A 17,617-nucleotide genomic window follows, 5' to 3' on the forward strand; every position below is an offset into this window, starting at 1 on the left:
AACGACATTTCCTTCATACTAAAAAATCTGAATGTGCTTATATATGCAGACGACATGAAACTCTACATGGAAATTAAAAATATCAACGACGCTGTAATATTCCAGAACGAAATCAATCTATTCCACATTTGGTGCTGCAAAAGTCTACTCCAACTCAATGTAAAAAAATGTAACTCAATAACTTTCAGTAGGAAAAATGAAACTATATCTACAAACATACATCTAGGAAATCAACTTGTAGAAAAATGTAAAATTGTAAGAGATTTAGGCGTAATCTTAGACTCCAAGCTCACTTTTGTTGAACACTACAATACCATAATCAATAAAGCTAATAGCATGCTGGGCTTTATTAAACGCTTCAGTCATAACTTTCAGGACCCATATACAATTAAATTATTATACACTACATATGTCAGACCTATTTTGGAATATTGCAGTCTAGTATGGAATCCATACAATATTATTCACGAAGAACGCATCGAATCTATTCAAAAACAATTTCTTTTATATGCACTTCGTAAATTAAACTGGACAACATTCCCTCTACCATCATATGAAGCACGCTGCATGCTCATCAATATACAAGCACTTAAAGAACGCCGCGACTTTGCAATGCTTTATTTTATCAGCGACATTATTTCTCAACGCATTCAATCAGCTCCATTATTATCGCAATTAAATTTTTATATACCTAGCCGTCAACTACGTTCCAGGAAATTATTTTTAGAAAAACATGCTAGAACAAATTATGCAAAATACAGTCCAGTCAATCGAATAATGCGCCATTACAATCAATACAGCGAACATCTTGACCTTACTATGTCAAAAAATCAAATCAAATCTCAGCTATGTCGTAGAAATAATGCGTAGTATGTAAGTGAACATTGTAAACAATTTATATGTAGTCTACATTTGCTTGACGAAATAAATAAATAAATAAATAAATAAATAAAAAGGCAGTAATAAAATTAGCGAAAAAACAATTGTGAAACTCGTGCAATCTACTACGTAATGTAAACAAGAAATGGAATGACGTTTACAAAAACATAACAAACATAATTTCTAATAAATAAGTTTCACATTTGATTTTCAATACAACTTCTCTCAACACAAACATGAATCTTGTAAAATCTGCACATGAAAAATGATAATGCTACATATTGTAAAATTAATCTTTTGTGTTTTTGTAAATGAAAAATCGACAACGAACTGCATTTTATGGTGAAACATGTATTCGTACGCCCGAAATTTTCAAGCGGCTTAGAATTATCGTGTTTTGATGATTGTACACAAATTTCTGTGAAAATAACAGTCTATTATTTTTAATGAGAATCTTCGGAATGGTGTTTAAAATACGTGTATTCAAACATTCTTCAAAATTCTCAGCCGATTTTGATCAAACTAATGTGTAATAAACCTGAAAAATCTCGAAATGATTTTTTCTTGAATATTTTCCAATATGGCATCGATTGTAACAGTGAGTTGAATATAAAATTGTTCACCCAACGTAATGACATATATTATCTAAATAACAGGAAACATTAACATGTTAATATTTCGGAAAGAAATTCTCTACGTTCTAGTTGAATTAAACAACAATACAGTACACACTTAATTTTTTTAGCTGAGTCTCGGCAAAAAAATGCCGAGATTCGCACAGCCGAGTAATCAGCAATCATCTCGGCAAAAATAAAATTACTGAGCGTCTCGGCACCCTAAAATTTGACAAACGTCAAATATTGCCGAAATCGTCAGTATAAGATTTACTGTTTGCTCAGTGAAACGTTCACTGAATATTCGGCAATCCAATAAAACGAAAAAATGAAAAAAATAAATTACCGAATCATCAGTAATTAAAAATCTAGTCAATTAATTTTGTATTTTCTCAACATTATAAACACGCCATTCAGGATAAAAAATTCATTTTATTAACACTTAAAGGAGGCTTACAAATTTGTTGCCAGTAGTGCTTAAAGCCTACCTGAAAACATGTAGCATAAATAAAAAGCGGCGTTTCCAGATGCGGCCACCTTGAGTCGAGCTGAAAATATGAAAATAAAAATATGCATTGATTTTCGGCTTACAAAAATGTTCAATATTTAATGATGCATATACGGATTGTTCAAAGAATAAACTTACTTTGATCTATTGAATTATTCCTTGCATTGGGTTATTTTTTCGCATATCCCCCAAAGTTTTGTCTCGAGGACGCTTTCCACACGGTTCCACGCTTCTTCGAAGATTCTCCATTTTTTCACTCGAGAATTTCATTAGAAAATAATCGCACAATGCGAAGCGAAAATGTAACGCGGCAATAAATGACAGCTGTCGTGCTGAATCTCGGCAACAGCTAGCGCATATTCCGAAATCTCGGCAAACGTCTCTGCTGATGTCGGCATATCTGTTGTTTACTGATAAATTCAGCAAGCAATTATGCCAAATTTCGGCAAAGTGATGCATTTTACCGAAATATCAGTGAATGCATTTAACGAAGTTCAGAAACATGCGTATTGATTACTGAGCAATCAGCAAATTTACGTGTTGCTGATCAGTTTCGGCATTTTATTATGCCGAGCTCAAGAAATGGTTTTAAGTGTGTATAGTCATTTATCTCAGAGGGCCGGACTTTTGTGTTACGCACTGTAGGTATTATTTTGGCAAGTCCGTGCGCTGGAGTTGCAAAAACAAGTTGCACAAGCGGTAATATATAACTATGGGAGTAACTATGATGAAATTAACTTTTCGTTCAATATCTTTGAAAAGTGATGTCAGGTTTGCTTATTATTTTTTTTCGCGAGATGAAAGCCAAATACAAATTATCTGATTGATTTTTGTTTTCATTGCGTATGTAATGCTGTATTCCTGCAACTTTTATGATAATGATGTCATGTTTGCAATTTTTGCGTTCAATTCAAACAGATAAATCTTGCACAACTTTTTTGCAAGTTTTGAATTTTATATCATTGTTTTTTTCTAAAACTGAAGAAAACTGCACACACTGAGCTAAAAATTCATGAGGCAGCCAAAACTATGCGGACTCAGCAGAAACATATTTTTTACAGCAAGGCTATCAATTCGGCTAATTATTTTTGCCTTGCGGAGAGCATCAATCATTTCACTAATTTTTCTTCCACAAGAGATTTAAAGCAATTTCGACGTATATTGTGTCCGCTACAATTATGACAGCCGTTTGGAAAGTTTTTGATAAGTTGCACAATTGTTATAGTTACTCCCGTTTCACATGACGATGTGATTTTTTTTGCAGAACTTTAGTGAAACATAAACAAGTTGGTGATTTACTGCACAATTGTTTTAAATGTACTTAAAGTTGTTCTACAGTAATTTTTTCGGTAGTATTGTGAAACTTAACAGTGATAAGTTGCACAACCAATTTGAAAATATTCAAAAATCTTTCTGAACATATCTAACATAAATAACATTTCTAAATCAATTGTAAAACATCTTGAAAGTTCAACAAGTTACATTTGCTACTTGGGGAGCCTCAAGCCATCGGTGGCTCAGTGATATCATAGAGCTCCTTCCCGCACCGACGTTGGTTTTAGGAGACTTTAACACACACGGTACGGAATGATTCTGTTTCGTCTAGATAATTGGGTCGAGAATAATGGCTTACTTTCAGATACACAATTCGGCTTCCGCAGGGGCAAAGGAACGAACGATTGTCTCGCGTTGCTCTCAACCGAAATTCAAATGGCATTTGTTCGTAAAGAACAAATGGCATCAGTTTTCTCAGACATTAATGGGGCCTTTGACTCAGTTTACATAATCATTTGTTGACAATACGATTCAGTTACATGGGTCTTCCTCAGGGCTCATGCTTGAGTCCCCTTTTATACAATTTTTACGTAAACAACATCGATGAATGTATCAACACATGCTAAGACAACTTGCCGACGACAGCGTTGTGTCTATTAGAGGACCCAAAGCTGCAGATCTCCAAGGACCATTGACACCCTCGACAACTTGTCGACATGGGCTATTCAAATGGGTATCGAGTTCTCTACGGAGAAAACTGAGCTGGTTGTATTTTCAAGGAAGCGAGGACCAGCACAATTACAGCTTCAACTAGGGGGTGGAACTATAGCTCAGTTCTTCACATTTAAATATCTCGGGGTCTGGTTCCACTCCAAAGACACCTGGGGATGTCACATTAGGTATCTGAAACAAAAATGCCAACAAAGAATCAACTTTCTTCGTACAATAACCGGATCGTGGTGGGGTGCCCACCCAGGAGACCTGATCAGGCTGTACCAAACAACTATATTGTCCGTAATGGAATATGGATGCTTCTGCTTCCGATCCGCCGCGAACATCCATTTCATTAAACTGGAAAGAATTCAGTATCGTTGTTTGCGTATTGCCTTAGGTTGCATGCAGTCAACTCACACGATGAGTCTCGAAGTGCTCGCGGGTGTCTTACCGTTGAAAACTCGATTCTGGGATCTCTCATATCGATTGCTTATCCGATGCGATATCTTGAATCCGATAGAGATTGAAAACTTTGAAAGGCTTGTAGAGCTCAATTCTCAGACCCGTTTTATATCCTTGTATTTTGATTACATGGCTCAGAATATTAATCCTTCTTCGTTTGTTTCCAACCGTGCTCATTTCTCGGATACTTTTGATTCTACTGTGTTTTTCGACACATCCACGAGAGAAGAGATTCGTGGAAATCCGGATCACATACGCCCTCAAGTAGCCCCTGATATCTTTCATAATAAATTTAGAACAGTTAACTGTGAAAAGGTGTTTTACACTGACGGATCAAATATCAAAAGGTCCACAGGCTTCAGCATCTTCAATCATAACATCACCGCTTCTTACAAACTCAGTGATCCGGTTTCAGTTTACGTCGCAGAATTAGCAGCTATTCAGTACACCCTCGAGATTATTGAAACCTTGCCCAAAGACCATTATTTCAGTGTCACGGACAGTCCAAGCTCAATAGAAGCTCTCTGGGCAATGAAATCAGGAAAGTCCCCTATTTTTCCTGGGGAAAATACGGGAACACTTGCGAACTTTATCTGAACGGTCTTATTCAATATCGTTAGTCTGGGTCCTTCGCATTGTTCCATTCCGGGCAATGAAAAGGCAGACTCAATGGCGACAATGGCGAACTGGGACGACGGCTACATTCCATTATCCCTAGGGTATCGACGAAACCTTGGTTCAAGGGGATGAGCGTGAGTCGCGATTTCATTCGTGTTATGTCGCGGCTCATGTCAAATCACTACACTTCCAACGCACATCTCCGGCGTGGTGGGCTCGCGGAGAGCGGTCTCTGCACTTGTGGCGACGGTTATCAGGACATCGAGCATGTCGTGTGGTTGTGCGTAGAGTATCGCGACGCCAGGTCGAAGCTACCCTTAGGGTCGAATCCCTTAGGGCCCGAGGTAGACCGCCTGAGGTTCCGGTTCGGGATGTGTTGGCGAGTCGGGATAGCCCATATATGCTTCTCATATACCATTTCCTCAAACACATTAATATCCAAGTGTAATGTGTTATTCCTCGCTCAGAAAGTATAATCTCCACCTATATGTTCGATACTATCATCCGCTCGATTCTCTCGATCCCCGTCCCTTTCCACCATCTTCATTGGAACTAAGGAGTTCTTTTTTTTTGTCACTAACCTTTCCGTTCCCCCTTTCTCCGTCTCTTCACCATCTCGATGACAACGAATTAGATCTCTCTAGTTTTCAGACATTTTGTTCCCATACTTCCTTTTTACCTCACTTTCCACAATATTTACTTATTTTCTCATTCTCTTCCGTAACTTCACCATCACCGCCCACGGAAGACCGCTCCAGTCGATGACCAGCATGCGGGCCACCCGCCGGGCCTTCGTAGCCTGGGGGTATTTCCCGCGGACCCACACGAACCGAAGAAAGGGGCCATTTAACAACGCCATCTGGAAGACTCATGCAATATTCAATTCACCGACCACTGCCGATCGCCACCTGAAAGCTGGATTTTCGAAAATCCGAGACGACATAATCTAATGATACTATTCTAGTTTTAAGTTAGTCGTTAATTAAGATTAGAAAATACCCTTGGCATCTTAGAGCTTAAGCAGTGTGCCTAAAAATATATTATATTATTGAATAAAAAAAAATCTGTCACAAATGACCTTGAAAACAGAATATTATTTTAGACTTAAATTCCGCACGGTAATAGCCATAGATTGTCAAAATCCGTCCGTTTTTAACGGAGATATTAATATTATTGTGTAAGCGACTTTTCGCCTTATTCCAATAGTAAGAGTTCTGAGCACTGATTGACAAAGTAATGTTTGGGAGCAACGGTGTTGTGGGTGTGTTCGGAGGTGACCGATAATGAATATAACACGACCCAAACATTAAAAAATGACTTTATTAATAGACGCACAGTTAGAGGTAAAAACGCGTGTTACTTATTTTACTACATATTACATTCTGATTCTAACACATAGACCGGATGCTGGTCGGTGCATCAACTGAGTGACAGTCGAACTGCCACCAGTGAGCCCAGCAATTACTATTGGGTTGTAGGGATGGTCACGTCTCCAACATCTCCCCTTCTAATACAGCTGATAGGGATCGAACCATTGCGGAGCTCTTCGTACACGCGAAGAGCGGCGAGGAACCTGTACAGCTGAGTCGGCTTCATTAGCAGACTGAAATTCTGATGTTGAACTTGGCGTTGTCGAAGATGACGAAGACGATGCTGACAACGAAGACTCTGATGACAAGGTGGGCCTTCTCAACAAGGTATTTGGTACTGACGACTGTCTCGAACTAGAGCAGCTTGGAATGGGTGCTACTGGTGTTGAGTGTGCTAATGGATCTGGTGTGCAACGGGCCGGAAGGTTCCAAGCATCGAGTAGAATGCTGAGAGGAAGTTTCGTTCTATCCGTCAATGCTGGTACTCTGCGACTCTCTGAATCAGTACGATCTTGAAGCTGGTTAACGTGGGACCGAATAAGCTTACCATTCTCGAGCTGAACGTTGTACATTGCACGACCTACACGTTCCAAAACTGTTCCTGAAACCCAGTGCCATTGGTTCTTGACGAATACTTTTGCATACACCGTATCCTTAACGATGCATTGTCGCTTTAAGGGATGAATTTCACTCGAAGAAATGTACTGAGAGCATCAAACATTGTCGCTCTCCCCTCCTTAATCTTTTTAATCGATCGTTTAAACGTATCCACGAATCGCTCGGCTTGACCGTTCGATTGAGGGTGGAATGGTGCTGTTGTAAGATGCTCGATGCCGTTGTTCGTACAGTACGATTGAAACTCTGCACTGGTGAACTGGGATCCATTATCACTCACCAGTGTCTCTGGCATTCCCAAGCGAGCGAACAGATCTCTGAGGATATTCACTGTGGCGGCTGTAGTGATACTTCTCGTCTGCACAATTTCAGGCCATTTTGAAAAAGAGTCTACGACAACCAGGTAGTATTCCCCGTCGATCGGTCCATAATAATAATCAAGGTGAACGCGCTGCCACGGTTTTGTTGATTTAGGCCATGGCAACGGCGCTGACTTCTGCGGTGTTTTCGCAGCCATCGCACATTGACGGCAGGATTTGACGAAATCAACAATGTCGCTGTCGAGAGTTGGCCAATAAACATAAGACCTGGCAATCGCCTTCATTCGCTGAATTCCAGGGTGGCCACGATGAAGTTGATGAAGACTACGCTTGCGATGGGGCGATGGTATAACCAGTCGATCGCCGAATAGTATGCAGCCTTGTACCGTGGTAAGTGATTCACGTCGAGCATAAAAGCGTTTGAGCTCTGCATCGGTAACGGTTTTAGGCCACCCATCAAGGAGGTAACGATAAACTGCCTTGGTAATAGGATCGAACTGTGTAGACTGTTGTACGATCCTAAAACTTAAAGGAAGAACGGTTAGTGCATCTTGTGTAGCTGACCTTAAGTCATTTTCCAGAGAGACCGAAGCAATCACATAATCTTCCTCAGGCCTGACGTGCTGGCTGATCAGACGGGAAAGTATGTCAGCATTGCCGAATTTCGCTGTCGGAACGTGCTCGATGGTGAACTCATAAAGCAATAGCGTAAGAGCCCAACGTTGTAAACGGTTCGATGTGTAACCAGGAATCCCTTTCCTTGAACCGAAGATTCTCAGCAACGGCTCGTGATCTGTCTGAAGATGAAAGCGACGACCACACAGCATTTTATGAAACTTGGTCACCGCAAAAATTATCGCAAGTCCTTCACGATCGGACTGACTGTAGTTTTTCTCTGCCGCTGTCAATGCTCTGGAAGCGTGGTATACAACTTTGAGAGTGCCGTCCGGAAATTTGTGTGACAAAGTAGCACCGACACCAACAGACGACGCATCTGCCGACACCACTATATCAAGTGCAGGGTTGTAGTGTGTCAACAGTAGGTCATATTTCAGCAACTCCTTAAATTTGATGAATGCCGCCTGGCATTCTGCTGTCCACTTGAATTTTGCATCCGCTTTGAGTAGCTCATCAAGAGGATACCGCAGACAGCGCATACGAGGAACAAATTTTCCGTAGAAAATTAATTGCTCCTAGGAAGGACCTAACACCTGATACATCAGTGGGCGGTGCCATTTCGTTAATGGCTTGAACTTTTGCTGGATCCGGGCGAAGGCCATTGCGGTCAAGCAGATGACCTACATATTTGATTTGAGACTGAGCGAAGATGCACTTTTCCACTCGGATGGTAAATCCAAACTCGCTGATTCTTTGAAACACTGCGCGAAGGTTTTCCCAGTGTGTCTCAGTAGTGACACCACCAACGACGACGTCATCCAAATAACCACACGTATGAGGAAGACCTGCCAGCATTGTATCGATAAGTTGCTGGAAAGCTCCCGGTGCTGTTTTGACTCCCGGTGGCAGACGATTGTACCGGTAGAGTCCACGATGGGTGTTGATGGTTAGTAAATCACGACTACTTTCGTCCACCTCTACTTGCAGGAACGCATCCGACAGGTCGATTCGGCTAAATACAGTACAATTAGCCAACTTGTTGAAAATCTCCTCCGGTAGCGGTAACGGGTACTGGTGCGGTTGCAGTGCATTGTTGAGCCCTGTAGAGTAATCTCCGCAAATGCGAATGGACCCGTTCGTTTTTCTGACAACGACGATGGGTGCTGCCCAGTCCGAAAAGTCTACCGGTGTGATGATTTTTGCTCGTTCCAGTCGGTCAAGTTCGTTGTCAACCGTGCTGTGTACTACATAAGCCACTGGACGTTTCGGACGAAAAACTGGAGTTGCATCTGGTTTCCGTTCCAATTTCACTTTTGTTTTCGTGCACAACCCTAACTCGTTTCTAAATACACTCGGGTGCCGCTTTGAGTGACTGCAAAGTGATAGCAGGAACACTGACGTTGTTGCAGTACATGCTAATAGGTAATGAAAAGAGACCGAATGCTTCCATCAAATCGATTCCGAAAAGATAAAGCGGGTTTTCGACCACGTAAAACTGACAGTGATGTTGTTCACAGTTGAAAGACACTAGACTGCTGAACTTAAACAAAAACTGCAATCGGTCGCCTGACGCTGTTGAGGCTAGCTCATTTACTGGTGCAGTGGGTGGTTTACCTATTTTCTCCCACAAGCGTTTCGATACGATGCTAACGTCAGACCCCGTGTCCAATTGTAGACGCACCTTCACACCGTTCAGTACAATTTTAACAAAACGGCGCTTTTGATCGACGGTATTTATACGGAGATTTACGGTTTTCGTTTTTAACGATTCTGGGTGCTTTCTGTTTCGGCTGGTCTTGAAATTTCGCTTGGCAGAGAAACAATATCCCTCGCGATGTCCGATGTTGCCGCAATCCTTGCATTTGTGGCTCCGATGAGTGCAGTCTCGAACGAAGTGCATTCCCCCGCAGTACCAGCAGGGTGTAGAGGGAATATTTTTGCTCTTGTTTGGTCCGTCTGTCTCCACTGGTGGCTTATGTTGACGTTTTGAAAACTGATGTTTTCGCTTGATGAAATTCACTGATGACGTTGATACTGATGACTCGATCATTGCCGTGTCCCGCTTCAGGCACAACAATCGCTGACAATCTTCCGAAAGATGCTCTAGTGTGACGTCATCACGTTCTTCGATTTTCGTCAGCAGCCGCGTTCGCCGTCTCCCTCTGACTTTAGTCCGCAAACAAACATTAAGCATTTAAACTGCTCTTCGGACAGCTTGCTCAGCTCGAATTCAACACAAGTCTTGTTGATTCGACAAGCGTACGTGACATAATCATCGGTCGGTTGTTTGGTTACCTGTAGACACCGATACCGTTTACTGATGACAGACTCAGCAGTGCCGAAAAGAGTTTTCAGCTTTTCCACTGTATCGCTGAATTTGTATTCTTTTGGCGATTTCGGCAAGATGTAACTCACGTAACGTTCGTGTTCTGCTGATCCTAGTTTCCGCATGAGCAAGCGGACTTTCGCTTCATCGTCCAACCGTGCGGCGTCTTGCTCGAACAAATCGTCGTATCTACCATACCATGTAGCGAAGGTTATGTTTCCGTCCGGATCGTAGCAAAACTCTTTGATGTTGTTCGCCAGCGAGTCGAGAATCATTTCATGGTTTTGAGGGACCTGAACATTGATCGATGATATGACACTCCGGAAGAAATCTTGCTGCTGCTGCATTAGCTGTTGTTGCTGCTGCTGCATGAATAACTGCTGCTGCTGCATAAGCTGCTGAAAGAGCTGGTAGGTGGTTTCTGTAGAAGATGAGCTGCTATTCGCTGATTGTTGCGATGATGGTGGACCGTTGAAAATGGAGCTGAATGACGCAGATGATTTTGCTGCATTTCCGGGTGCTGTGGACCGCCAGGTAAGCCGGTTCCCGGTTGCTGATGCTCCGGATTGAGGTTAGATTCCGCCATGCTTCTCGTTTCCTCGTGGGTGATAAAGATTAGCTTCTGATCGCCAATTTAACTTAAATCCTTAAATTAAATCGCCACTGTTGTGGGTGTGTTCGGAGGTGACCGATAATGAATATAACACGACCCAAACATTAAAAACTGACTTTATTAATAGACGCACAGTTAGAGGTAAAAAGCGTGTTACTTATTCTACTACATATTACATTCTGATTCTGACACATAGACCGGATGCTGGTCGGTGCATCAACTGAGTGACAGTCGAACTGCCACCAGTGAGCCCAGCAATTACTATTGGGTTGTAGGGATGGTCACGTCTCCAACAAACGTGGAACACGATTTTTTATATAATTGTTTCTAAGTACCAAGAAGGCTGTGTACAGCATACTTTTTCATGAAATTTTGCCTCGAACCGATTTTAGCACGGTTCGTTTTTAGCGACATAATTGTTTGAATATGACACATGTAAACCTCATGATGGCAGCATTTTCGAGTTGAAAGTAATTCCATAATTATATTGATTTAAACTACTTACACCAATAAATGTTGGATGAACATAACACCCATATACCATTCGAATCAGTTCGTCGAGATCAACAAATGCGTGTGTGATAAATAATTTCACTCAGTTTTCTCGGAGATGACTCAACCGTGTTCTACAAACTCAAATTCATATGAAAAGTCGTATGCTCCCAAACAAGGTTCCTGAATTACGCTTAGATCCAACTTCTGTTTCCGGAGCTACAGGATAATATGTGAAACGAAATTAAATTAGTGTTACTCATTTTTCTCGTAGATGGCTAAACCGATCTAAGATTCAAATGAAATCTAGGAACCATAAGCAATTAAAATGAAAGATCTTAAGATCATATAAAACATCCCGCTTTTTCGTCAGATCCAACTTCCACAGGGTGATTAGTATAAAAATTTCCATTTCACATAAATTTATCAGGTTTATCGGGTTTGTAGATTTGGATAGTCGATAACCAAATAAACATACTTCTGTTTTAGCGGTATTCAGTTTTCGATTCGGAAGGTATCCAAAAATTCAATTCGCACTACGATTTCTCAAAAATGTCTACACTAATTTTCAAACAGTTTGAATCAAATGTAAACTATACAACTCCTGAGGTGGATTTAACTGACTTCGGCTGTCATATACCATTCGACTCAGTTCGAGATCACAAAATGTGTGTGTGTGTGTGTGTGTGTGTGTGTGTGTGTGTGTGTGTATGTGTGTGTGTGACAAATAATGTCACTCAATTTTCTCAGAGATGGCTGAACCGATTTTCACAAACTTGGAGGTTATGTTATACTGGTTCCTGAATACCGGTTCTGGTAGTACCGTAAACTCTAAAGTGGACCTTACTTCGACATATCATGGAATGTTCAAACGATTATCACACGTTTAGATTCAAATTCGATCCGATTTGCAGTTTAAACATTACAGAGTAATGAGTGATTAAAATCTCAATTTGCCGCTTAAATCGACGGTCATTAAAATAATGTCATGAGAACTAAAACACCGGAGAATATTCATTCAAAAAACACATGCGGATTTATAAAAAAGGTATCATCTCACTGCTAGGTGGATTGAACACGTTTTGCCTTTCTCACATAGAAAGGTTATGTAATTACTGTGAGAACCGACTTTTGAACCCAGGCCCGGAGGGCCGAGTGTCATATACCATTCGACTCAGTTCGTCGAGATCACAAAATGTGTGTGTGTGTGTGTGTATGTGTGTGTGTGTGGCAAATAATGTCACTCAATTTCCTCAGAGATGGCTGAACCGATTTTCACAAACTTGGATTCAAATGAGAGGTCTCGAGGTCCCATACAAAGTTCCTAAGTTTCATATGGATCCGACCTCCGGTTCCGGAATTACAGGGTGATATGCACCACTAAGATTTAAATGGAAGGTCTTATAGCCTTATACAATTTTCCTGAGTTTTAATTCAATCCCACTTCCGGTTCCGGAATTACAAGGAAATATGTGAAATTTTATGAAAAAATATGCAATCAATTTTCTCGGAAATTTCTTGACCAATTTTCACAAACTAAAAAGCAAATAAAAGGTCTTGAAATTCTTTATAAAGTCCCCAAAAAGTTGATCCAGATCCGACTTCTGGTTCCGGTATTACAGTGCGATTGGTGAAAATTTTCAATTTCATGTGTATTTTTTCACAAGCGATGGCGAAGCGAGGTGCACATTTTTATAAAATATACTGCTAAATTTATCTAATTGACGGATCTTATTAGTTAGTGATTATATAAAACAACTTTGGGACTACTAGTCCCCGGTTTCCGCTTCCGAAAGCACCGGTAATAGTGAAGAAAATCTCCAAAAACGGAACTCCCGTCGATTTCTCAGCAACGGCTTAGCCGTTTTGCACAATTCATGATTCAAATTGAAGCTCTCTTTGTCTTTAAATATACTGTGCCATTTCATCCTGACCCGATTTCCGTTTCCGAAATTATAGGGCGATGAGTGTCAAAACATTCAATTTCAAAATGATGATGCAGAGGAGCGGGTATAGCATGATGGGTAAGTCGATGCCTTTCACGCTGCCCACCTGGGTTCTATTCCCAACCCCGCACATAGGGTTAGAAATCTTTTCTGGCCCGAAGAGGTGAATGAGAACAATGTTAAAACTTGTTACCAAATCGATAAAAAAATATCTTAATCAAACTGCCAGCCTTTCTCGGGGAGTCACTGCTAACCGGAATGTAGTGTCATGCTTCTAAAATACGGATGAATTTTACTCAACAGCAAGTTGAAACAGGCTTCGGAAATATTCCTTGATCTAGTATATAAGGTGGTGAATTCACCCTCGACTGCTCTTTTTCGCCAAAGTTCGTGCATCCAAATCTTCTTTCTTTTTTCTTTTGTTTTGTTTTTAAACTGCTGATTATCTTCATCATTCAGAGCAATTGCAATTACGGCCAATATTTCGTTGCAAAATGTACCATTTTCGTGAGGAACAGGAAAACATCAAATGCAACGTATTGTGTATGTTACTATTAGCAATGGCAGCGACACGGAAAGTGCACGGTATGATGAGAATATTTTACAAATGAATCCCGGCACGTTGCGGTCCCGTTCCGGATACGCCACGGCCTAGTGTGAATAGCGCTTTATGATTTGTGGTATTTAAATAGCTGTAGTATTTAATCATTTTAGTTTTTTTTTTTTTGCACGGAATGTTTAAAAAGTTCATTATTGGGCCCGATGTAAAATCATCTTGTAGTCATCTATGATATTTTTGATTGTGTTGATAATTTTCACCCGAAATTAAGTTGTGGCTGGCCAGAAGAAAGTAAATGTCGTAACAAAACATGGGCTCGATTTTGGTATTGCGTTGGAGGATGAGAATTAGGCGCAATTCTGTATTTAGTTTTGGCAAAATGTCTTAAATCTCTAGCCTGCATGAAATCCGCATATACGTGTACAAATCAGTACATTACAGATCATCACGTATGAATTTCGACTCTGTTGTTTGAAAGAAAAATAAATAAACACAGTCTAGATGACAGACTGCATGTTTTTGATAAGGTAACGTGGCGCCATCATTGTATATGCGAGTACTGTCCCAACTAAAGTAATAATCGAAATGACCGTTAAAATGATTGAAGAATCCAATTTAGGTGTGCTGTCTGTTAGTCTGTGTTAAAACTTTCTGATGGGGCATTTTCTAATAATAATTAACGAGATTGAACACGACCTAAGACTAAAGTTGATCCATCTCACCACAATCAGTTTTCGATTTCAGATAGGATTTTTAATGTTTTTCATCAAATCATCATTTCGGGACGCTCAAACGCAAATATCACCTCCAACGTTTTTTCATCTACAACATCATAAAAGTCAGACGGAAAAAAGTTTTGCTGTGTTTAAATTTGGGTTCTAAAAACAATTCCATTTCGTTTTATTTCAATTTCTTATCATTTTCATATACAGATTTTCAATACAAATTATTCTGCTGAATAATACAGATTTAAATGTGGCAACCCTGGTGCATCAAACCGCTGCATTAAAATTAGGGATGTCGAAAATTTCATATTACTCGATTATTTGATAATCGAGTATAACTTTGAAACTAATCTATTGAAATTTATTCGATTATCTGGGTTATTAATCGATTGCTCGATTATTCATCGTTTATTACTATTAGGTTTTTTATCGTCACTGCTAACCTCAATCGAATGAACACATTTTGACAGTCCAGCAGTACTGTTTGTAAACAGAGATTTTTTAGTTTGTTAACAATTTGGATGAGACCATTTACGGTCCATATCACCTAAATAGAGTTTCGAAACATTTGTTCATAATTGGATACGGTTCGTTTTTGAGATTTATTAAATAAAAGTGACTAGTTGCAAAGTGTAAAGATGATTGTTTAAGACTGAAGGATGAATGCTTGTTCATGTGTGACGTCACGATAAAAAAATCTAATGGGATTTTTTAATTATTATTATTCAATAATCGAATATTAGTTTTTAGTTAATCGATTAAATATTACTCGATTATCTGGGTTATTAATCGATTACTCGATTAATCGATCAATATTACGACATCCCTAATTATAATAATTTTATTCCCAGCAAAACTATTGGCGGCTAGCGTTCTTTTTCCTAATCATCATTATTTTGAGTTTTTCGATATAAGTTTTTGTGGCTTATGTAGTAACCATGTTTACTTAAAATCTTTTTCAACGAGTGTTAAGCATATTTAGAATACAAGTTGTGAACGTTTTGCCATAATAAAGTATCGTAAGTGCAAAATATGGAACGTTACCAACGTAAAACCCCGCTGGATGTATTAAAGTCCATGTGGGTAATAATTCGTGGAGTTAACGGGGAAGAAATCGAACACACCAGACTAGTCAAACATTTGCAGAAAATATTCACTACCGCTGGTGGTATGCCAAACTTTACCTATCTTTATTTGAAATCTTCAATACTATTTTTTAAGATAACATTGAGTCGTATGTGAGCAACGCAGTGGTCGACGGATTAATTCAAATCGTAGAGAAACCTAAGAAACCTAAGCCAAAATCAGTTTACCATTACACATTACCTGATATTACTAATTTTTCCTTTCCTGAAGAACATCCGGATGTTTACTGTTTTGAGTGTCATCTTGAAGGTAATATGTTAAAATGTTGTGGATGCTTGCGGGTGTTCCATCGAGGATGTATTAGAACTTCGACGGATAAACAACTTGAAATGGAGCGATTTACTACCAAATACAAACGCGTTAATATATCGGCTTTTGGTATAGCTGATGGGACTAATCGAGAGAGACGTTCCGTGAGTCCATCTACAACTGCTACTAATCGAAATACCATATCGAATGCAACATCTGCAGTAGATTCAAACAAAAACAGTGCTTTATCCATGAATTTGGATATGACTAAAAGCTCTGTAAAAAGTGAACACGACATCCATAATTTGAAACAAGAGGATTTTAAACAAACATTTACTTCGGATGAACCAGAGTTTGTTGGTGTCATAAGACCACCTGATCGTCGGCTTGAAGTACGTTTAAATACTCCAACCGTTAAACCGGAAGCCAATGTGTATAGTATTATGGACAGTGACGAATTCATGCATCGATACTGCTTTCCATGCCGTCAGGTTTACGGCAATCAGTACAACCCACCACCAAATCTGAGCCAACCAGAATTAAACTATCTACTTAAGTTTGTCATTGATCAATACAAATCCTGGGTAAATAACAAATTAATATTATACAATACTAGTGCAAACCGTCAGTAGTTTTAAAAATAGAATTTCGTAATATTTACATTATTTTACAGCTACCTGAAGATACTTATTCTCCTACCAAACTATTCAATAATCGTTCTCGTGTTTCTGAAGTTGTCGACAACTTGGAATTATGCAAAACATTATTGTTGCGGTCAAATGTTACCATCGATATGATGGACAAAAAAATAAACGAGTCAAGTTATACAACCCTTGAAGAGTTCAGCGGAGATATTTTAGATATAGCTCACAACATTGGCATCATCCATGGAGGTATGTTTATAACAATTATAAACGTTGATATTTTCTATTTGATTTTAATGTTACAGCTAATTCACTAGAATACAATGCAGTAATGTATTTTGTAACAGACTGTGTCTATGACCTATACGAAATTCGTCAGTGTCCGGATTGCTTTCGACATTCTAACGAGAAAGCAGAACCTGATTGGTTTGCAAGACCTTGTATTACACGCCATGAGCTTGTGTTCGCAAAACAAAAAGGGTATCAATACTGGCCTGCAAAAGTGATTCGGGTACATAACAATCTGTATGATGTCCGATTTTTTGGAGACAAACATTCTCGTGCAGTCATCGAAGATACTTGTGTCAAGTCCATTGATACTGACTTTGAAGTTTTAAAAATTAATCCTAAGCAAAGAGGGTTTCAAAAAGCCATGGACGAATTACTCAAACATCAAGCTCTTATTAGTCTTCCTAAGGATTACTACGCGTTCGGTAGTCAAAGAACGACACCCATAAGTATCATGCTTCAAATGTCAAACACAAGCGCGATTCTTGCTGGAAAAAAACGAGGAAGAAAGCCAAAATCACAATTTTCTCGAAATTTGCTTGCGTCATCGGAGAGTAGTGTATCAAACAACAGAGTAATTGAGAAGATGTCTCTAGAATCGGAAAGGTAAATTGTTTTTTTAGTGTTACTAATACT

The 17,617-nt window shown here is 39.6% G+C and overlaps 2 protein-coding genes and 1 long non-coding RNA gene across 3 annotated transcripts in view; 1 reads left to right on the forward strand and 2 right to left on the reverse strand.

Annotated features, from left to right (window-relative positions):
- Positions 1 to 1,905: 1,905 nt before the first annotated feature.
- On the reverse strand, positions 1,906 to 2,683 carry LOC131432410 (uncharacterized). The gene is made up of 2 exons (XR_009229857.1): positions 2,140 to 2,683; positions 1,906 to 2,041 (listed from the first exon to the last, which is right to left on the reverse strand). It is a non-coding gene; the product is annotated as an uncharacterized LOC131432410 (long non-coding RNA).
- Positions 2,684 to 7,113: 4,430 nt separating this feature from the next.
- LOC131428828 (uncharacterized protein K02A2.6-like) lies at positions 7,114 to 10,905 on the reverse strand. Its single transcript, XM_058592871.1, has 5 exons — positions 10,812 to 10,905; positions 10,257 to 10,764; positions 9,494 to 10,155; positions 8,594 to 9,408; positions 7,114 to 8,502 (listed from the first exon to the last, which is right to left on the reverse strand). The coding sequence occupies exons 1-5, from the start codon at positions 10,903 to 10,905 to the stop codon at positions 7,114 to 7,116; spliced, it is 3,468 nt and encodes a 1,155-aa protein (XP_058448854.1).
- Positions 10,906 to 15,513: 4,608 nt separating this feature from the next.
- LOC131428558 (zinc finger MYND domain-containing protein 11) overlaps positions 15,514 to 17,617 on the forward strand; it is a 63,010-nt gene continuing 60,906 nt past the window's right edge. Inside the window, exons 1-4 of the mRNA XM_058592605.1 lie at positions 15,514 to 15,822; positions 15,876 to 16,633; positions 16,723 to 16,942; positions 16,999 to 17,587. Of these exons, the coding sequence (XP_058448588.1) occupies positions 15,687 to 15,822; positions 15,876 to 16,633; positions 16,723 to 16,942; positions 16,999 to 17,587 (1,703 nt within the window). The 5' untranslated portion in view covers positions 15,514 to 15,686. The remainder of the gene's footprint in view (positions 15,823 to 15,875; positions 16,634 to 16,722; positions 16,943 to 16,998; positions 17,588 to 17,617) is intronic.

This window comes from Malaya genurostris, chromosome 2, assembly GCF_030247185.1.
Source record: "Malaya genurostris strain Urasoe2022 chromosome 2, Malgen_1.1, whole genome shotgun sequence".
Taxonomy (NCBI): Eukaryota; Metazoa; Arthropoda; class Insecta; order Diptera; family Culicidae; genus Malaya; species Malaya genurostris.